Source organism: Rhopilema esculentum, chromosome 9, assembly GCF_057945365.1.
Source record: "Rhopilema esculentum isolate cy_ngs chromosome 9, ASM5794536v1, whole genome shotgun sequence".
NCBI lineage: Eukaryota > Metazoa > Cnidaria > Scyphozoa > Rhizostomeae > Rhizostomatidae > Rhopilema > Rhopilema esculentum.
Genome location: NC_142823.1, coordinates 6,042,634 through 6,065,991, shown reverse-complemented (window position 1 = coordinate 6,065,991; position 23,358 = coordinate 6,042,634). Strand labels below are relative to the sequence as shown.

Here is a 23,358-nt window from a genome sequence, read left to right as displayed (position 1 = left end):
AGGCGGTTAACTGCAGTCAAAAGTGGTTACCTATAGTCAGAGGTGGTTACCTATAGTCAGAGGCGGTTACTTGCGGTCAAAAGGTATTTCAGACGACCTTGTCTTTGTCGTCTATAACATTCAAATCGCTTAAAACAGGATAAACTACATTTTGAATAAAGCAACGAAATTATACATTTCTATGTAATCAAATTGACATTTTATAACAATTATCTAATTACACCAACACTGGTACATATATAAACTATAGGAAATGAGTCAAACAGGGCAATGACTTATACACATGAAAATTTTCAATATTACTCTTTACATTCTATAGAAATCTTCGCTTTATTTTATTACATTCTAATCCCTTGAAGTATCTGAAGTCTTCACAACGCTACTGAGCTCGAGCATCTCTGGGTAATGTAATTATCTTTTGCTTTTTTGAAGGGCAAATAGTCCTTTCTATGTTACAAGACGTTATTTTGCTTCTTTGGTTGATATTTGTATAAAGATACAGTATTTAGTATTCATGATTTTCGAAAGATACGAAAGACGAGTATGATAATGAAACTATGCTTATCTCTGCAAAATATTTGCGATTTTAGCAGCATGCCCAGTAGTTGAGACGCTATGAAAGCTACCAGAACAAATTATAAGCCAAGATATTCAGATACAATAAACGCAGTAGCGAAAACAGCGTTATTCAAGAATGAACTTGGCGTAGGCGGAGGGCACCATAACGAAGGCAGACACTTTCGATCAATAGCGGTTGGCTGTTTAAAAGTAAGAGGCGCACTGCTGGTGATACGAGAAATTTTTTAAACCCGGACCAAGATGTGGACCCGGGCCTGGAATCGGACCCGGGCGGATGCAGACGGCATTCCTTTACAAATAAACTCAACAGTGTGCAGAAGGTACTTCCTTACAAAAAGACCTGGATGGGTTCAAACAGTATTTTCTTACAAAGAGATACGGATACATGATAAATGAATTCCCTTACAAAGAGACCAAAAAGTGGGCTAAAGGTATTCCCTAGTGCAAGGTTTATCTATTTGCAACACCATTTAGAATGGCGATAACATATTACAAAGGCTTAATTAACTATGATCACTCTGAGCTTCATTTCAAAAAATTATATGAACAACTCCACTGGATATGAATTAAAAACTCAGAAATTCAATTGAAATAGTTACATTAAATTAATATACGTATCTACAAATCTTTTATAGCCGACTCTTTGAATGTCTTATATCTTTTATGCCTCGGTCAGCTCTTTCTAGGCTCTATGCTTTTTTACTACTCGAGTTGTATACTCTCTCTTTTAGGCCTCTGAGAATGCTTCCTGGCAGTTTTTGATGCTCTGTGATCAATGCATGTATTTCTTTGTGAACCTAAACACATTTAAGATTCAGAAAAACTGGCGATAAAAGAAGATAAAAACAAGTAGAAAATGACACATGATGGTCTAGAAGTGACTGCTCTATAAGTTGTGCAAACGCTTCTAGCCACTTAGCCATGTTGAAAACAGAGGTCTCTGAACTTTTACTTTGTATCTTAGGCCAATTGAATGCCATAAGAATCAGTGGCAATTCAGAAATTAATCATTGGTAGCTGTCAAAGTTTTGGAAAAATTCATTGTCTCTACTTTAGCTACACAATAGACCCGTAATAACCTATTTACGAAAATGACATTGCGTGCACGCATAGGTGCCAACCGTTTTCATTTGCATCCTTGCTTATGATAAAATGCAATGTGCAAAGAATACAGAGGGACGTTTAAAGGATGGAATGCAATGACAAGACACTTGAAAAGCCTGGTTCACTCTTAGTGAATAGAATTGATAAGTCAGTAACACGTACCACAGACCCTTAGATCTGTAGTCCGCGACCCTAGCCATAGAGACAGCGTCACACCATAAAGATTTGAGAGTGCAGCTTTCAAACCTTGCTTGACGGTCAAGGCCAGAAATATCAAGAGTAGCTGAAGAGAACCCTATTCGAATTTGGAAACATTATCAAATTTTAGACTGTCTATCAAATGTCAGACAATACGGGTTAAATTATTTCGAGAGGTAAAGGTGAAGATAAATAAAAAACTTACACATCTCGCGATCTCTTCTGGTTTTTGTGACGGGTCTATAGTGATAGGCTTGCCAAAGTAAGTCCTAAAGGAAATAAATCGTTTGTAACAAATGCTATGCCTTGGTAGTGCCTTGGTAGTCGGAGGGGGGGGGGGAGGCGATGAACATTGAGGGCTGGGATTGCAAGTTAACTTTCAACCAGCTAGAGTCTTGATCTTTACTCAAATGCTAGTTAGTAGACTGCAATCATTGCAAGTAACTGTTGGAAAACTTTATTGCAGAATTATTCATAGACAATATAAATCAAGCTTAAACGATGTAAACATAAAAAGGATTCAAGGCAAAATAATACCTACGAGTATCTGTCTGTCTTTGTAGATAATAACTGATTCTACATAAGGTTTATATTGTGAATCACAGAATAAAACGGCATGCAGACAAAATTCGGCTTTATTTTGAAATTTACCTCAATTTTACTGGAAAGCCTCCCCATATCGGCACTATCGGGCATTTCGTTTTTTCGTAAATCCATCTAAATAGCCCTGAAAAAAGCGACACATAATAATGGATGATCGCGATTGACTGGTACTAAAAATATGATAAAATGTAAGCGATAGAAATTGTATGCAAGAACATCCAACTATCTACATTATCAAGATACAGTGATGGATCAATGGAAGAAAGTTATGATAATCGGCTTGCTTACTTTAAAAGATCTGTACGATACTTCTTTGCAAGCGCCAAGTGAATTATATGCAACGTGTGTTAAAAATACGAGGTCCCTCATTGCTAGCATGGCGATTTAAATACGAGGTCCCTTCTTGTTAGCATAGCGATATAAATACGAGACTCTTCTTGCTAGTAAGTTAACTTGTACAGGATTAATGTCACAAAATCGAGCAGCCATTTCCAGAAAGGAAACAAAAAGCACTTACTCCGCCCCATCTTTAGAGTTCGGAAGGTTTCCCTTACATTCTGAGTAAATACTGGAATTACAGGCTGTAAACAAAATCAAAAATATAAAATAGAATCTTAGAGACAATGGAATTTAGAGAATATTGAACTTTAGAGTCAATGTAATTTTGGAGAAGATTGAATTTTAGAGCAAATATAATTTCAGAAAAAATGGACTTTTAGAGAAAATAAGTTTTAGAGACAATGAAATTTCAGAGAAGATTGAATTTTATAGAAAACAAAATTTTAGAGCAAATATAATATCAGAAAAAATAGATTTTTAGAGAAAATAAGTTTTAGAGAGAATTAAATTTTGGAGAAGATTGAATTTTGAGAAAATAAAATTTTAAATGAAATAGAATTTTAAAGAAAATAAAATGTTAGAGAAAGTAAAATATTTAAGAAAATAAAATTTTAGATAAAATAGAACTTTTGAGAAGATAAAACTTCGGAGAAAATAGAATTTTAGGCAAAATATAATTTTAGAAGAACCGGAAATCACTTCAAATTTTCAGTTAAAATGCATTAAAACTTTAACCTCGACTAAATACTTTAATAGAAAGATATAATCATTTCGGGCGGAAAGAAAGCAAAAACGGTCTTCAATAGCAATGTCCTAATTTTACACATAAACATCCAAAGAAACTAAAGAGACAGAGACAATGAACTATTTTGGTAAAAGTAACTCCTGAATACCTATAATTGGAATTCCATTAACTTTTCCAATCAATTTGAAACCTTTCTGTCTTACTTTGATACCATTTTGATACCATTTTAGCTAAATTTCCTTGATCTTCTATTCATAAAACAGTCTCCTTTGCAAAATATTGCAAAAGCGACTCTCACAAAATCAGAAGACAAAGTTCGTAGATAGTCATAAAAATTCATGATGACCAATAGTCAATAGTCAATTGTGGTTACCATAAGTCAATTGTTGTTACCAGAGGCCAAGTGTTGTAACTAGTAGCCGAGTGTGGTTTACATTCGTCAGTGCGGTTCTCAACCGTCAAGTGCGGTTTTAACGTTCAAGTGCGGTACCCAATGTTCAAGTGCGGTCCCCAATATTCAAATACGGTTCCCAACATTCAAATATGGTTCTTAACGTTTAAGCGAAGCGTAGAAGGCTTTGTTTAAAAGTATAACGGATTATATAAAAAATCTTTTTGTATTAACATACCACTTGAGCTTTCAAAGCCACTTTAGCAAAGCCTATACGCGAGTTCCATATCATTTTATAATTCTCATCTGAAAACAGCGCTTCTCTAACGCCACCAGGTGAGATCGCAAGTAGTTCACCATTCTAAGGGGAAAAAACATTATCGTAACATCGATATCAATCGATTTATTATCGTAATATTATGACAATTTTACAGATATCCAAACGGATTGCTATAAAGGCTACACCTCTAGAAGTGAACTGATAAATGTCGAAATATCGATAAAACAGTTAAGCTAGTATTCACAGAAAAGGTTCAACTTTGTCAGTCAATCGTCAGGGTCTCGTTTAAGATAGGAAATAAAATATTTTAGTAAAAATTGATCCAACTTTCAAAATAAATTTTTTTGAAAACGGGGACAAAAAAAGAAAAGGAAATTTTTGTACATCTGAAATACATTTGGTTACAAGGGAGAAATAACCTGAGGACGAACTTCTATTCTGATATATGAATTAATTCGGAGTTCCTGTTGAAACGTCATCTATGTATACACATGAAATACAATGGAAACAGTTGAAGTCATCTTGATATACAGGGGAACCTTTAAAACGAAGCTTTTCTAGGAGTAAGCAACCCTACAAACATTTCAAAAAATTCACTTATGTTCATTGTGAACAGAAACGTCCCCCTGAAAGTTAAAGTTAGGACATCCAAGGACTTACTTTCAAAATGCTCACACACTCGTCAATTGGCCCAGTGACACAGCCAAAAACGTCCATTAATATCTGAAAACCTAGAAAAAAAATAACATGGTATTTGGACATTTGTGTATGAAATGTAAAGGCGTAAACTACGAAATCTGATACGACATGGGGACGGCATCTTGTAATCAACCGAATTCTGACGCGACTTTATGAGACTCCGATCCTCCAAACGGGGCCTTAGATACGACTACCTGAACCATATATAATCAATGCTGACAAAATAAGGATGAGGTCGGAGGAAAAGAACAATACCAGATTTAAAGACACAGATTCTGATCCAAGATCAGGCTCTAAGAATAAAAAAGTGGGGCTTTCGAAATCTGGTGCACTGATGCCCTGCATTCACCTCGAGAGACCCTAGCTCCCGCAACCCTTCCTTCTAAATAACAAAGTTTCTAACAATCAAGTTCCATTTTGCCATGAAACTCATGGCGATATCTGCTATGCCTCTTTGATCTGCTAAATTTGAATGAGTAATAAGAGGAACTGTTTGATTTTTCTACAGGCATGTGACTGATGGAAAATAACTTGCCATAACATCATGGTAATCTTGTTGAAATATCAAATATCAACATATTTCAAAATATCAGCTTTATAGGAACAGTTGCCTGTTGATCGCATTAAGCGTGAATCTCGGAGTAGCAATTTCGAACAGCTCTGTTCTATACACTAAAAATCATGTACAGCTCTGCTTAAACGGCATTGAGCAGTTTATGATAGACCGGTTTTCAAAATATTAACATATGAAATTTGAATATTAACATATGATATTAACATATGAAATATGAAATTTGAATATACTTCTGAAAACTTTAAAAACTTGCATAAGTAAACAGTTTTAGAGATAAGTAAAAAATTTTTTGAATGGTTCTAGACCAAAAAGAAGCAAGAAAAATTACGAATGAAAACTACCACAGAATTATCCTTAGCAAACGACAGATAAGTCAGGCAGACTGAGAACTTGTCTTTTTGATAATCATATGCCCAAAAAGATCGGTCTACAGACATGACGTTTGTATCCTAAATCCTTTTTCAAATTTATATCCATTTTTCCGCTAGGGGCTGTTTTGGTATTTTAGTGGGGCACTTCATTCGAAAGTCAGTTGCATTTCCTTACACTTTTCGTTGGTTCCGCCGGAGCCCGAATTCCAAAACACTCGGCACTAAGTCCATCGCTTTACCAACTGAGCTACGGTACCCCCAAACAATCCTCTAGTTAAAATAAATATCGGGAAACATGTCAAAAAAGAGTATACAAGCCATTACCTGGAATATAAAACAGAAACTCAGCAACGACATTGCGAAGGTTCCGTTTTTTGGCCGTCTTTATTCGTCCCATCATATAATAAACATCTATAGGCAAAGCTCCGTGGTAGTAAATCAAAAGTGCTCCTCCTTCATCTGGAATGTTTTCAAGGCCATGAGCCTCGTAGCCTAAAACAAACAAGATATATTTCAGAAATAGGTAGTTCCCAATAATTTCACCTTCGCAGATCTTACCTTTGAACACAAGAACTAGGAATTTTCTTTAAGGCCTACTGTCCAAACATTTGTTCCTGCTTTATAGGTTGTGGCAACCTCTACAATTTCCATCCTAAACCTCTACCCCACAGAAACATCGTACGTCAGGTTTGATACCAAATATTCTCAGCCACTTCCCCATCCCCAACAAAAATTGCTGAATTGTTGTATAGTGGAACCTCATTCAATTTAAAATCCTTATCCCTCCAAAAAACGGCACAATCATTTTGTCCCAAAATTATTTACTATGGTCAAAGCATTGAAGTAGTAGACTTAGGGCGATTGATATATCCATTCGAAACGTTACAAAAAGTTACTCAAAACATCCGGACATAACTTTATACATAGACTCTTTTCTAAAACTTAAGGATTTATGGCCATTCAGACCTTTATTCTAATGACTATTATGTCATGTGTTTATCGAATATAAACGGAAGCTTCATTATCTGTCAGAGCTTATACATCAATTTTATGTTTCGATTAAAATCTTCTGTATTGGTGTCTGCATTTTAACAACCCCAGTACCTTTCCTAACCATCAATCCAAGATATTTTCAATGTCTTGAACAACGCATTGCGAGGATTTGAGCAAACAGCTAATAACTTAGAAATCATTGGCTCCATTTCTCCTGCAATTTACTAACATTTCGTTAAATTGTAGAGAAAATACTTTCAAAATAGCCGAGTTTAACGTTTGATGAAAACATTATCCTTTCCATATTTAAGTTCTTAGCAAAATGAGGTTTCAATTACACACACGTGATTTCCATAAAAATTGGCAATTTGTAACCTAAGCAGCTGATTTTCAGCAATTTAATTTCCAATAAAGGAACCCAATAAAGGCAAAAAGAAAGTTTATGTTTGGTAAACATGAACGCTTGCCGATTGCTCGTAGCACAAACCAAGACGGACAAGAATGAATGAGGCAATCCCCCGTTGCGGAATACAGGTGCATGGAACATGACCATTTCTACGCATGATCTATGACTCCATTACAGGGGTTGTCTCACACCTTAGCGGACATGCTCGTTCGCCTCCCAAATAAAATAAAGCATTTACAAGGCTACAATAGGGTCAAAGATTGGCTTTAGTTTGGTCAATCTAAATCCTACGGCGTCAATAGTATTTTGGTCAGGGTCAAGTAGCGATAAGTATATACAGTGTCAGTGTCACAAACTTTGATTATACAAGAGGTGTCTTTTCTATAAACTCATACTGCTTTGAAGAAAGAAGTTAGAGTTAAACCTTGAACTTTAAAGCGGAGGGGTCATAGAGAGGTTGAATAGATTTGGTTCCCAGTCATGAACAGCAAATTTTACTAGAAAGTATAAAACTGTGGGGCAATTTACTCTTGCAAATAGCGTACGAGATTCTCCCTAAAACAAAAGGATTTCCGAGGATTTTTGAGATAAAACAATAGGATTTCCACCAAAGGTGTACGAGATTTTCTTGGAATGATTTGCTCCTCGTATAAGACCATGGTCCTCCTGGATCTCGCTTGCTACATACAGACAATTCCACTGAAACACCGACAAATGATCATAACTCGAAACAAGAATTGCTAAAGTGCAGCATATTCGACCCTTTTTTCAAATCCCCCGCAATTTGAACCGTCTGGTCAACGAAATATGCACACCATTTTTGATGTAGTAAATGCACAAACTATGCATAAATCATTGTCCTATAACTATCAGATGATCAGAGTTTACCTCACAGGCTATTGCATTCGCCAAACCTTACACCTTTTAATCGTATAATAAAACGCAAAGGATAAAGTTCATGGGCAGAATTCTGCAACATGTTGAAAACTGGTATGCACATCGTCACTTTGTTATCACATGGTTTTAAAACCCGAGGAGTTGTCACCTATGTTCGGGTATTGGAATAGGAGCTTCCAGGCAATACGGCAGCGACATCATAAACAAGGACTAGAACATGGGAGCAGCAAAAACAAGCCTAAATTCTTTAGGGTACAAACTGTTCTATATATTGAATTGACAGGCCCCACAACGCCCACTGTGAGAAAACGGCTGTTACGAGTTTGATCAGAATTTAGGGGGAACTAGTTTCCAATAAATTGCCTTCCATTTAGTACTTTGTTATCAAGAAAAAAATAATACAGTGTTGCAATTATTTGGGCAACAGTTCTCAGCCCCATAATGTTAGAGTCAAACCCCCAAAGCTTTATTTAGCAGCTGGGTTATTCCATGTCAAACCATCCATGGGTTATGACCATCATGTCTTGGATTTTAATTATATTTTGCACAATCATAGCTTCTAATGAAAAAAGTGGGTTATCTTGGCAGATATGTTTGGTAGCAATGTCCCCTCACCCTAAACAAATACAGAAGGGCCAGTGCTGTCGGAACAAAATTCATATTGTCCATATTGCCACCAATCAGTACACTGCTGTAAAGGAAATATAACACAGTTTGACAGTTATCGGGGAGGGGAGGCTCCAGCTCTAGAATTTTGAAAGAACCTTTGTGTGATGGCTGGCAAAGAGGGCCTAATATACTAGACAAGAAAAAGTAACAAGGTAAATCAAAAACATTTTGCTACAATTGTGAGAAGGCCAGCCAGATGATCACTTGGTAGCCCAACTGGCCTGGTTCACACTGTCTCTATCTAATTAATTGTATTTGTTCCCCTTTTAAAACTCCATGGAGATTTTCTGGTGGTTAATAGCAAGGCATTGCTTCATCAGTGGGTGAAAGCCTCTTGATAAAGTCCTCCTATGCCAACTTGGGAGAAGTCGTATGTCAAGAAGTGTCATGTTTGTCATCAGTGGCAGCACCAGCTACTGCAGAGTAGGAGGACAATGGGTGTGACCAATGAAATCTATTGTTGTACCCCATTAGCTATCAATCCGACAAGTGCACTTTCTATTGTCTCTCACCTCTGGAATGTCACAAGTTTGCAGAAAATGCCTGACCCTTGAAAAGCCAGAAGTGAGATTGTGCAGAAGAATGCTGATCTTAAAACAAAAGTTAACAACCACAATAATCCATGACACTAGCAAATGGCCAGGTTTTTGATAGACATTTGATGCAAAAGTGTAAAATGACAAATTTCCTTGTGGTTTAGTTAACTATATCTGGCTGGAATCTGTAGGCTATAACTCTAAATTCATGTAAAACATGAAAGGTTAATTCCTTGTAGACTCAAATTCTGTACACAAATTGGCCTAAGGTTATTTGAGGTTTGCACTTTTAGGTTCCACTGGGACTCAGGAAAGTTTTCTCATATTTCTTTGATCCTCATCATGCATGTTGAAATCTAAAATTTTTCTCCTGATATGTCAGTATTGCTCAGAATTGCACAGAGAATACAACACAGAGAATAGATTGTCTTCTGGTAAAGTCATAGTTTACAAGAATGTGTCTTTCCCTTATATTTCTAGGGAACCCTTTCAAAGTTGAATAAATTGTCCTGTGGTGCTCTTTAAAGATCTGTCGAGTACATAATGGAATGAGACATTCTAGAGAATTATCAATTCAAAGAGCAGCAGCGGATATAGCTATCAATGTATTAGAGAATGTCTTCAAATACAAATCTGAAACTCGACATACTTTGATGTATCAAGCAGGACCCTACTAAACTCTAAGTTTCATGCATAATGCAATCGTCAGGCTACTATGCAACTCAGTGTTGCAAGTAACACCCATTCTGTTATAAGCATGTGCACAGCTCAGCCTCTGCAGCAATGAGCACTTTATGACATGTGTAAACAGTAAATTTTATTAAATCTCAATTCATATCCTATTCTTCTGCCTTCATGTTTACAGTAAGAATTCCTTTTTCTAAGGTCTACATCACATAATTGTTGTTATTCTGGTATTATACAATAACCTTTAAATAGGTGAACCAGTAGCTCAGTCTGGGGAAGCAAAGGTGAGTTGAGGAAGGGAAAATGGGGGACCACACCCTTTGGAATGCCAGAAAACGCTCTTTTCAAAGATATTATTTGCCATTTCGGGGCATCTGCCTCGTTTTGCCTCCCCCTCGCTACTCTACTGGGTGAAGTTGATATAGATACCCCAAATTTTTTAATTTCTCTCTAAATAAACAATTATCTCCAAAATACTTTTAGCTAAAACTTTTATCTGTTCCCATTCATTGCTTTCATTCAAGGTTGGAAATCATGCGAGCACCTCTACTTGAAATAACAAGATATTTTTTACCATGAAACATTGGCACTATTCCATTTATGACTTGTTGGGGGAATCCACCATAACAAAAGATTCTCATCGAAAACATGTTTTGCCTATGATTTGCTTTTGTATTGGAGACAAGTGTTAATACAAATCTGCTAATTCCCTGTTACTTTCTTTGCATTAGAACAATATCGCGTGACCACAATAGCAGAATGCTTGAGCAAGTTGATCACAAGACTTTGGGGGATGCCACCTATAGCAATTTCTGATCATAAAATCGAGAGTCGACCTTGATCAAAAAAGTAACTGCAAAAGGTTTGCTTCATTTCTCAAGCAAAGTCAAACTGGAATTTTGTTTTCTAAATGACAGTTAGGCCAGCAAACATTTGTAACTTTAGAAGATAACTTGGATATCTGATAGCAACTCTTGCACAATACTTTCTGATTCACGAGGCACTTTGGCATGTACAATCGGAGGGACCTCTTGTTGCAGAGTTTTTTTACAACTCTCTAAGTATTTGAAACTGAAATTTTACTTTGAAATACGCTTTATTTTTCTATGTTGCTTGCTGTTGCATAACTCTGGGCATTTTGTCATGAACTGAAGGTATACTTGTGCCCAGAGCAGAGACAATTGAATCGATAACCAAAGCAACGATAAAACATCCTAAGGAAAAGAGTAAAAATAACATAGAAAACAGGTTCATGTTTACCAAGCATGCCCAGACAATCGCCAGACCATGCACAATGAATTTCATCCACCTGCCCATATTTATGGTGATGGTACGATGGATTTTTGACAAACAAGAAAAAAACAGCAAAACACGAAGAGAGTTGCAAACAGCCTAATTTTGGCACTTGCAAATTGTTCTAGTAAATCTGGCACTAGTATCTAGTTACTCTCACTCAAATTCTTCGTAAAGGTGAGTTCATACAAGTGGAGCATTTCTTGTTAGAGGGTTAGTTAGTGTACTCACCATGCCAGAGTGTTGCTTGTGCATCATAAAATGCAGCTACCGAGCTTCTTGCACCTTCCCAAAAATTACTAGCATAAGCATCATAGATTTGGCGTCTTCTGTGTTGGTATATGTGTAAAAATAATGCAGTTCCATACAGCAAGATTAGTATAAAACCAGGTAGAATAAACAGAAGGACTATTGGTGATAGAATGACCATATGCCATTGTATCCACAAATCGAAGACAAAAACACAAAGTGTCGAGAAATGGCTACAGACAGCCGACACCAAGATGCCTCCCCTCTGCAAATAAATTTGAGAAATCTGGAGATCTTCAACTATTGCTGTAGCTTCTTCAATCATTTTTGCATCCGGCAGCTCTTAGTCCATTCCTCTACTGGCATAAACTTTGTTATGCGTTGTATGTTAATTTTCCGGGGAATCCTCACTAGTACCCACACCTCTTGAGATACTATTTGATACTGTCTGTTTTTAGAATTTGGCCATCAGCATATTTATAAATTAAGAACACCTTTATTCACAAAACGACATGAATAAGATCACGACATAACTTGCACCCAATAATGAAAATGTTTACGTGCTCGTCATTCAACGGCGTGCTCCCCTCAGTGCATCATGTCACGGCACGGATATCTTGAATTAAAATCATATAAACCATTCATATTTTGATTCATGTGAACACTTCTTTGAAAGCATGTGCACAATTTAATGTTTAAAGCCAACCGCGCTGTGCACCATGACGTCACCAATCATTTGGCCTCATCGCTCGACTTGACGTGTTTGGGAGATAACAATAAAGTGGTTTCCTTATCTCACCTGTGGAAAGATGGAATTGACAAAGGTTATGTCAAAATTTGTATAATCATTTCATCCGGGGCACATTTGGTGGCTCTTCTATCCGGGGCACATTTGTTCCCAAATTCAGAAAAATTCTTTTACCGCAAATTCTTTTTTAGCCCCCAGGGGCTTATTGTCTTTGAGCACTTTAAAGGGGGGCTTATAAGAGAGGGGGGCTAAATTGAGAGAAGGGGCTTAATAAATATTTTGTAATAGAAAATAATTTATAGCGGTAAACTAATTTTTTTTATAAACTAATTTCTATATCATTTATATTGTCATCGTTATAATCATCAATTATCAATTCTAGAATATCTTTTTGGGCCATGTCGCCTTCTGAAATCGAGCATTCAAAATGGGCGACTTCATCCCTCTGAGTACCAACGACCTGTAATTTTGGTAAACGGCTCTCACATGGCCCATGATTAATGCACATTAGATCTTTGTCTTCGGATCTGTAGTGACTGGAAGAAACATGGTGTGAATTTTGATTTGATGCAAAGTATTGAACGACCAAAATGCAAATCTCTGTTTTTGTCAAGTTCACTTATATCAGCATCAGCATCAGTGAAAATTTGGGGGGGGCCTAAATTGAGAGGGGGGCTAATTAAACTTTTCCTTCTGAAAGAGGGGCTAATAAGAGAGGGGGGCTAAAAGAGAATTTATGGTAAGTGGAAAATCTTTCCTATGAATGGACGCCAGGGGATTTAGGTTTAGTCAAATATAATATAACAGAGTCTCTTTTCTATTATCTTTGGTTTAGAGCTATAATATGAAAGTTGCGGATTGGAAAACATGAATGGTCATGTGATTTCTCGTGTGCTCTCTCGCATTTGCCCTATATCTTTTCTTCCAAATAAATATAAGATTTACGTGATCAGTTACAGATTGGGAAACGAGCGCCAGTTTGAAAGACACTTAAAATACATTAAATTAATATGTAATGGGCGTTCAAAGGTTTTCAAAAGAGTTTTTCTGGGTAGAGTCTTTCTGAAAAGCCATGGCATAAAATGTCGAATCTAGAAATAGACGGTTGAGTTTATTCTTGATTGCTTGAGAATCAAAGCCACTGCAAAACCAACAAGAAAGGAGTATGATAGTGTTTTAAATTTTAGATAAATAATCAAAAGAAAACCAAAATTATGCACAGAATCTTGAAAATCCTCTAAAGCTGGGGAACTGAATCACTGCCAAAATGTTCTCAGTATCTGATAAAAGTTACAGGGTTTATAAATTACAGGTTTAGAAAAAACATAAAATTCAAGGGTAGAGAAACTTAATTTGTTTTGGTGTTGTATGCGAGTCCTGAGGGGGTAAAAGGGCAAATAGGGTTTGTTATTTTAGGACTGGGATGACCATTGTATTGAATATACTAATTTATTTTACCATGTGGCGAAGGAGGTAAGACAACGCCTTATGGGAAAATTTTTGCCTGAAGAATGGCTGAATCTGGGGTTGACCCTCTCATGTACTCTCATATACACCAGATTGAAAGAGAAAAATGCAAAACGTCGATAAGGGGGCTTTTTTCATACGAGTCTGGCTTTAAAAGGATACAGAAGAGGCGAGGTTATTTTAAGATCAGCTCCCCACTGATATAGTTGATTGACGCTTTTTCCAAGCATGAATTGCCTCTCGATTTAAACAATTTTTCGATTCTGCGATACATTTAGCAACATTGGTAAGAAATCCAAATTACATTGCTTCAAGCCACCCCTTGCATCCTGGAAGCAATGGCAAGGACAAGGTTCATTTCGGATTCTTTGTTGGGATCAACGTGCACGCTAAGTCATAGCTAAGTCATTGATCCAACGGATTTTATAGTCCAAAGTATAGATCACAATATGAAGCTGTAAAAATGCCAGTTTGGCAAACAAATCTCCAATACAAACCCTCCCAATACAAAAGTATCGCATAGTAGTTTAACTACTAGTATTACGAACATGAAAGAAAGCCTTATGGGAAATAGATGAGAAAAGGGACCAAACAAAGACCAACAACTCTCAGTGCCCTTACGGAGCCAGGCTATTCTTCTAGCCTATTCGATAAGTCAGTGCAAAAAGTCCGCCGTACGTTGACGGAGCAAAATCTTTCTGACCCCGCCCATGCAAAAGTTCAATGTTCAACAAGTTCCTCAAAACTAACTATCTTGAATATTTCAATTTACGCTCACAACACAATTTGATGTAGTTTCGACGATTAACTAAATCATATTAGAAAAAAGAACATTTTTATAAAAATGTGAGCCGCTACCTGAAAAACTGAACCCAGACATTCTTTCATGTTTAGGCTGCCTTACGAGGAAAATAACATTTATTGTACATCTACTTCCCTATCTAGGATTTCCACTTCTTCCAATCTAGCAATCTTTCGTGTACTTGGAAATCGAAAAGCGAGCTATTTCTAATAGAAGACTTGTCTTTTTGTTTTGCCCTTTTGAAGAAAAGGCTGATTGATGGTATAAGAGTAAAAGAGCGGCCCTTCGAATAAACGCCCCATTTTAGTTATCTGAGGAGAGACTTTACCGATCAATAATCAGGTTCGAATTCTGCGCCAAAAACTGTTCCAGAAAAAGTTGCTCTGGTAAAGTTCCTCCTCGAGTGTTCATTGACATCACATTCACAAAATGCGTCCCAGTTTTAGACAAAACCCCCTGTATCTCGGAAAAGTATTCTCTCCCGCCAGATCAATAATCAGGTTTGAATTCTGCACCAAAAACTGTTCTAGAAAAAGTTGCTCTGGCAAGGTGTTATCAACGGGAAAATGTTGTCTCCCATAAGATCGCTACCAGATTCGAATTCTACACCAAAATCTGGTGTAGGGAGAATTTGATCTGGTAAAGTCCTTCCTCGGGTGGTAATGCCCCCCTTTTTTGCGTGTGCAATCTGTCAGTTGTGTATGGGAGCGTAGCCTTTCCTGCGCTGCGTAGGAGCAATGTGTACATATCTCGTTTTCGTTTGTCCTGAAACACAAATCAAATGTTCCAACTCTCTCCAGGAGAAAAACACTGAAAATTATTAAGAATTTGACGGAACATTATTATTCATAAAGCAAGGTGTCATTTAGCTTGCCTAGAGGATTCCGTGATGGTAAAACAGAGGGCTGGATTTAACAACAGATTATCGTGCTCAAACTTATCTTGCCGTCACCTCTACCCGCTTGGCCACTGAAGATAAACATGTCCTAATTGAAAGACATCTGGTAGAAGGCGTGTGTTGGAATTTCATAGAGCACTCGTTTGCAGCTGGTTTCAAGGTATGCTAGCACAGTTTCATACTTATTTGTATCAAAAACAGCTGAGTCGCATAGAAAAGCAACGCATATTTACCTCTGGGTTGAAAGCAACTGAGTTTTTCAATGGATAGTGTTTCCAGATTTCTCCACACGTATTTGCATGAATAGGCTTGTAGCTCTCTAAAACAAACACCAAGAAACTCATTGCTCGAATCATTGCTTGAAAAACATATTTGCTCGAATCATAACAGTTTCATATTTTAAAAATTGATAATATAGAGGCCTAGGATCATAACTTAATGTTATGGAAAGTATTGCTTGATAGTTTCAACGCTATTTGGGTGGCAAAATTCACAGACTTCCTTCTTTCCTTATTTATCTTTGCAAAGGGTACAGCAAGCCTATATTTTAGGGTGGGAAAACTATCAGCTTGAAAAATAAAAGGTGAAATCTGATAAGAATGGAATTTTTTGTGAACTAGAACTCAAGAAATTGATAAAATCTGACATTTGATAAATTGATATAAAAATATGCAATGTTGTTTCTATAATGTTTGAAAAAGCTTTCTTGAGATTTTAGATGAGATGAATAGAACACTAAATTGGAGTGCTGAAGAGCTTGTTTCTTTCCAATAAGTTATTTTCTTGATTTCGTAAAATTTCAAAATTGTCCACCTTCTAAAACCTTGACCTATTGGATACACAAGATTTAAAATCTGTCTTTTGGTCATCAAGCATAGAGTAAGACCTTCAAAAAAATGTATGCTAAATGCAGTATGGAAAATTTATTTGGGAAAAAAGTAAGGAAAATTTCCTCTTCCCTTTTGATTCCCTTTGAGATAAGCTATTCTTTCACTTATCTTTAGAAATGGAATATGAATTTTCTCTGGCAGAACCCTTTAAAATTCATCTTCCTTGCTTATGCATTGTGAATTAATTCATCAGTTTTTTTAATCTTAAAATCTTTTTTTCCGTAGGAAGTTCTCAGATTTACATGTCAATCAAAGAGATATAAAAACGGGTCACTGATTGTCAAATCAGAAATTGGGAATTATGGCAGCCAGAGCTATCCCCCATGTAAATAGAGACAGCATTTTAGATTCTGGTGAATTTCTTATGACAAGATCACTTTTTATCAAGAGTTTTAAAGAAGTTCATCCTGAAGAATCTGACCTGCATGTATTAAATGAAACTACTGATAAGCCACAAGGTTTAGATCAAGTTGATGCAGAAATCAACAGGAAAGTTGGCAGTGTTAAACCAGACAAAGCTTCAGTGTTGGATGCTTTGTTTTCAATAGGTGCCATTGGAACATATGTGGCTGACATAACAACAGATATACTTGTTGCTAGGCAACATTATCAAAATGGTGACACAGTTTGGTTTATTTTGACTTGTGTTTTCATCATCGTCCCTTCTATGATCATGCAGATGTTTTCATGTAAATGGTTTAATGAAGATTATCTGAATCAAACCTGGTGGACATACATGTTGCATTTCTTACAGCTTGGCACCATTGAGAGGTAATTAATAGCATTTTCTATGCATTGGGAGGTAATACTTAATCTATCTTTTTTTGCATGGCATCATGGTTCTTATCCAAAGGTACCTAGAGTTAATTGCAATTGGCTCATTTTATTTCAAGGTGATGCAAAGTCAGGCCTGTTAATTTTTCAGATGTTAGGAGAAAAGTGCAACTGGTTACTAAACATTTGGATAAGGATCACAACAACAATCCTTCTGTAGATGTTGTCATGGTCCAAAACTATAATGAAGTAGGACTGAACCATGAAGTAGTATTGATTTAATATTGGCTGTTACAATGTGGAATGTTTCAACAAAAAGCCAATTTCAACCAGTATTGTGAGAGACTTAGTTTAGGAGTAATTTTTGGCGGTACCAAAGTTGGTACAAAAGTTGAATATGGCTTTGCAAAAAGGAAATGTTTTACAGCATACTAAAAGCCAAGTGTATGAAATGTCAGAATGAGGGTCCAGAAGCACAATATGGAGAATATTACCCAGTTTTAGATAGAAATAGGCCAATCAGAAAAATGCTAGCACATAACGGATATAGTTGTCCAATCAGTACTCCTTGCTTATTATAGGAAAATCTTTCTTATTCTGATGTTTTATACTCTGAGGAATGTCAGACAAATAACTTTAAGTTTGTCGTAAAATGTTTGCTTTTTTCAAAGACATGACATGATGATTCTGTTCATTGATGTCATTCTCAACCTCTGAAATTTTCTACTGTTGTAGCATGTCTGAAAACAGAGGTTCCACTAACTGTCATAATATAAGGCCTAAGAAAATGACCACATAGTTTTGACATATTAAATTCATGACATATTCGCATGAGGCAAGGGGGGGGCTGCAGCCCCTTAAATGTGGCAAAATCTTCCAAATTTACAGCTCATCAAGCAAATGAATAACTAACTCTTTTAAAAAAGTTTCAAAGTACAGTAGGCAAGCACCAAGAACCTTTATATTATTGTCGCCCCTCTATACCATGAATCTAGTCATGAGATTATCTTGTCCCCGTTACAAATTGTTTTCTAGTACTTTTGTTGATTTTCAGCAATCAGCATGGCTTTTTCTAAACAAAATCACCTGAGAGGTTAATCCAAGGGACACAGATCTGGCATAATCAATAAGAAGTGGGTGGTCAACCGAGTAGGAGAGGCAATTGCTCCCTCTGTTTGTTTGTGTGTTAAAATATTTCCCTGGCAGATCTTTATCAACCAATAAATATATTTTTGGAGTCTTTATAGATTTCCCATAGATAATTCAGTTGTCTCAGCCGTCTACCACGATATTGGCTACCCTTTACCAAACTATCCTCACAATTCCAAGTTTGTCATCAAGAGTCATCAACAGCTACCCCCCCCCCCAGCTACCAGCTCCACTTTAATGTGTCATGTTACTACTTCAAATAAATCAAGCATTAGGTGCTCGCCATATTGGCCTGAGCGACCATTATTTGGTTTATGGTGTTGTGATAAAAAGCAATACAGCTACTATTACATAAAAAGCTTTATCAGGTTTTATAGATCTCAATAATGGGGGCTATTATCAGGGACGCCGGAAAAGAGGGGTGCGGGGATCAACCGCCCCTGTTGCCTTCTGATAGGAGGGCAAGAGGGGCCAGAGTGCCCTTTTCATTAATGCGACCTTGAAAGCGGTCAATTGTAATAATCAGAGAGATTCACATGAAACTCTGATTGCAATGCTTAATTCATGACGACATTTCTCAAAACTTGTAAAATAAATCTTTATGCGAAATTTTTAAGATACCTACAGAAGGTAACACGGCAGTTACGAAGGATTTATTAGAAGCTGGGAGTTATCTTTAAAGTGCCCTTTTACTCAATCTTGCCCTTTGGTCGTCCCTGCGTTCCTGCCCATTATAAGTTTGCGGCTTCACGGCCTTGACCCTATTTCTACGTGTGACCTACTGATTTCGCAGTTGGTTTTCTGCGGATTGCGGCTTCATTATAAGACGTGTCTTGTGTTTTTCGGTGAAATTGGCAACGGTTTGGGGCTTTTAGTATGTAGAAGTGTTTTCAAAAAATATGCAATTAAAAGATGTTGAATAAGGTTTGGTCCAACGGAACGTGAAACAAAGTGAAAACCATAAAAACTTGCCATAAAGATACTTCTACCAATTTTTCCCTTTTATTTTAAACGAGTATTTAGCTTTTTGTGCTACGGCACGTTTTGCAATCGTGGCCGCGTCTTGCGCATAATTTCAATGCGGATTGCGGATTTTAAGTTCATTTTAAATCACACATGGATAGAAGGTTTCACCCATCTTCTTGTCGTAATCTGACGTGCTTCACGCTGAGGCTTCCGTATTTGTCGTTAAATCTTGGCATCATTCATTATTGTTATCTAGAACTTATTTTACACGGATTTATTTTCTTTTCTCTTTTGTAGATACCTCTTGGCATTCTGGTATGGCCTAAAGACAAGATTTACTGTTCCAGTCTTACATTCAGACTATATTCGATACTTGACCGAGTGGAGAGACATAACGCTTCTTCGCCTCATCGAAGGATTCTTGGAAGCTGCTCCGCAGATGATTCTGCAGCTATACATCTTAGCCTCACAGAAAGAATTCATACTCGATCGCGATTGGCTTACAGCAACTTCAGCCGTTGTGTCAATCATATCTCTTTCGTGGGCCATCGTCTCATACTCGCAGATGCTTCGTTTGTGTCTTAATGACAGAGCCCTCTCCTTTTGTGGCTATGGCTTTCAAATCTTGTATCGACTATTAATGGTTGCATCTCGAGTAACTGTCTTAGTTTTATTTGCTTCTGCTTTTAAAGAATACATATTCTTGGTTGTCGTTGGTCATTGTGCAATGATGTTTGCCTGGCTTAGTTGCATTGATGCCACACACTATTCGGTTGACCGGGACGAGCCATTCCTCGAGAAGATATTCACACTTGTAGTCTCCGTGATTTATTTGTTCTGCTTTTTGAGCGTGCATCCGGCAACAACGAAGAGGCAGATTTCTATATATTACAGTATAGTGTTGGTTGAAAGCGCCGCCATGATGTCTGCTTGGTTTCCTTATAGGACCCTAGATGGTGTTTTGATGTACGCTTCGTTTGGACTGGTTTTTGGTGGTTTCTTTTTTGGACTGCTCTGTATGATGCTGTACTATAAGTATTTCCATCCGAACCAAGATGTGACAGCCGGTTGGATTTGTTGCTTGTGGTTCTCTAATGACAGCGGTAGAGGTAACAGCGAACTGGAAGAATCTACGTTGAAGAATGTATCATTTTCTTATGATGATAACGATAAAGAGCTTGTTGTCATCAAAGTCAGGCAGCGGAGTGGTAGCCAAACTGGCGGGCAGAAAACCCCGGATCCCAATTCTGAAAATCGCTTGTCTTTACCAGTAGAATTAATGCGTCCGCATTCTCCCTCAAAAAACAGAGGTGATGTTGATCATATAGAGCTTGAAGGAGAAAGAGACGAGAAACAAACAAGTGCGAATGGCGATACATTAAAATGTTCCAGCTCGTTTGACAGAGACAAGAATCATAGAACTGTGTTTTCTGATGGAGAACTAGAGACCTGCATTGACCGGGGTGTCTTGCCTAGAACGGGGTATGTTGCTTACAGTCCGGTTAACAACGGTGGACGAGACTTTCAACACAAGAAACGGCCTAAATGGAAGGCACGTGTTAGCAAAACAGTAATGACAAATGCTAATTGTTTGTATCCGGAAGACGGTACCATCGAAAACAAAGCGAAGCTTGGTGAATTAAAAATGGGAATGGAGTTGGAAACAACCGAATGGGATATTTCGAATTTTGATAAGAATTCCAACAAACTAGGAAAGAAAAGAAATACGAGGTCAACTAAAGGTGAAATGTTTGAGCAGAGGCCTTTGCTTCAAAGACAGGGCTCGAAAGATGATTACTTTACAATAAATACAACGTCGTCTCAAGATGAATTGCAGAAACATCGACGAAGAAGCCTCTCAGCATTGCCATGATTAATCCAACCTAAGATTTTTTCTGTCATGCCGCGATCAATTCAAGAAATAAAGCTTCTGCCATGATCAAATCAAGCATGAATGTTTTCTTGTCATGACATCACCAAATCCTTCTTGAAGTCTTTTTGTAATGAAGTGGTGGTTGAATCAAGTATATGTGCCTTCTAATTCTTACCTTTTTTTTATACCCTGTTCCAATAAGGCATAAATTTCCCTCCACAATATCGTGTTTCAGTTAAGTATTTGTGACTGCTTGTAATGCCGTGATTAAACCTTTAACTATAACCTCAATATTAAGCCCCAATCCTTCACTCTTTCATGACATCGAATTCCAAATTAAGCTGAATCTATTTCCAAAAATAAGCATGACTGTTTGATCTTTATCTCGTTGGTTACTATGGCACTTGGTGGAAGTAACGTTGGTAACAGTTTTAGTTTAGGCACCACTATGGAGAAGATATAACGCGATCACATGTTTCGTTCACAATTACCAATAAATGCTAGGAATATAAGAAAAACCGAATACCTCAATTCCCATGTCGTGTGCCCACATAAATAAAATTCTGTACGGCAGTAGGGTAGTAAAGACATCAATTTTCACCTTATCGTCTTTCAAGTCAGTAAGCCATCATGCGAAATGCCCTAGCACATTGAATAAGGGGACATATAAGCGTTTAACAAATGAGCCTTAGAAAATGGGATACGCTTTTTTGATTTACTATCAGGTTCTTCTCAGCATGGAATTTTTTTGGAATCTAATCGTAAATTATTACCAAAATTTTCGGGCACGTTCTCCCCTCTCCTTCCTTAAACACTGCTGATAAACTACATAGTGATGTAAACAATGTAAATTTATTATCTAACATTATTATGTTAGATATTAGCAATTGACATTGTTTTAGGAGGAGGCGGTAGTAGTGGCGAGGAGAACAGGAGAATAATATTGTCTTGTTACTAGATTGTTACGACGTTCATCAATCATCGCAATCATTTGCTTACCCTGGGTACCAGACTCACTATATATAAAATAATAGTCTGAATGTACAATTTGCTCTGAACGTACTAAGAAATGAGTGGTCATTAAGTAAGCTTAGATTTATGCAGTCATTTCTTATCAATTTCAATATGTGCAATGACGAAGGAAGCATCCGCAAAATGGGGTGGCACATTTGTTGTGTGGCAATATGACGATGCCATGAAATCTATGTTTTTAATTGTATAAATGGACTGGATGACCTGAAATTACGCCATGGAATATCACTAAAATTGGAAAATCAGTTTAATATGTGGCGATTTGGTAAAGGTGCGGCAACATGGACACATGCTCTTTCCCATTCAAATCAAATCCACTAGAAAGCTTCCCTTTCACAATTTTAAGATGACAAGAACCAAAGCTAGATTGTGGTTATATGGCCGAAGTTCAGAATTCTAAAAGCAAATTTTGAAAGCGTAATCTCTATTTAGAGGGACGTGAGGGATGCCAGTTTACCAACGAAAGGGGGGTCAATCATGCATGACCAACGAGTCACCCCTCCCCCCATCCATAGCTTCATTCCATATATACTTGCCGTGAACTCTAATAAAGACTCAGGGGGCTACCCCAATCCTTAGAAAACAGGCAGACAATTGTGCCTCCAACAATCGTTTATTGGATAACATTGTAGTTAGTTAGAATTACCTCATAGATTGATCTTTTATGACATTCCTTAGAAAGCTTTAGCCTTGTATTGCTTTGTTAAAAAAATGAAATTTAGATTCTGCCAAGCTTTTCAATTTGCTTTTTCCATGAAGAAATTAGCTTTAAAAAATTACTGCAGCTTTAATAGATTTACCTTTTTTTGAATTTAATCGATTTACCGTATTTCCCACAAATAGGTATATAATACTATTTTAAATCAGAGAAATTGTCGTTTTTGTATTTATGATTCAAAACCATGGGTTCTTCAAATGCGTTTTTCTGGAGGTTTCTTGAACGTTGCAGTTGAGTTAAAACTAATGATGTGCTCACATTTCTGATTGACATACAGTGGAATCTCGGTATAACGAACTCCGAAGGGAACCAGAAAACAGTTCGTTAAATCGGGAGTTCGTTAAACAGGGAGAAAACGTTTTTTAAAGATCTTTTCGCAGTTCACACTTTAAAAACCTGCGATGGGCTTGTTTAGGCTATCGCCAACT

The 23,358-nt window shown here is 37.1% G+C and overlaps 2 protein-coding genes across 2 annotated transcripts; one reads left to right on the top strand and one right to left on the bottom strand.

Moving 5' to 3' along the window:
- Nucleotides 1-98: 98 nt before the first annotated feature.
- LOC135689151 (DGAT1/2-independent enzyme synthesizing storage lipids) lies at nt 99-12,119 on the bottom strand. The gene is made up of 8 exons (XM_065206290.2): nt 11,596-12,119; nt 6,208-6,375; nt 4,900-4,970; nt 4,198-4,320; nt 3,002-3,065; nt 2,533-2,608; nt 2,087-2,150; nt 99-1,376 (listed from the first exon to the last, which is right to left on the bottom strand). Exons 1-8 carry the CDS (start codon nt 11,936-11,938, stop codon nt 1,269-1,271), a joined length of 1,017 nt encoding a protein of 338 aa, XP_065062362.1. The 5' UTR covers nt 11,939-12,119; the 3' UTR covers nt 99-1,268.
- Nucleotides 12,120-15,365: 3,246 nt separating this feature from the next.
- LOC135689153 (XK-related protein 6) lies at nt 15,366-22,171 on the top strand. Its single transcript, XM_065206292.2, has 3 exons — nt 15,366-15,688; nt 16,644-17,189; nt 19,605-22,171. The coding sequence occupies exons 2-3, from the start codon at nt 16,720-16,722 to the stop codon at nt 21,178-21,180; spliced, it is 2,046 nt and encodes a 681-aa protein (XP_065062364.2). The 5' UTR covers nt 15,366-15,688; nt 16,644-16,719; the 3' UTR covers nt 21,181-22,171.
- The last annotated feature ends 1,187 nt before the right edge of the window (nt 22,172-23,358 follow it).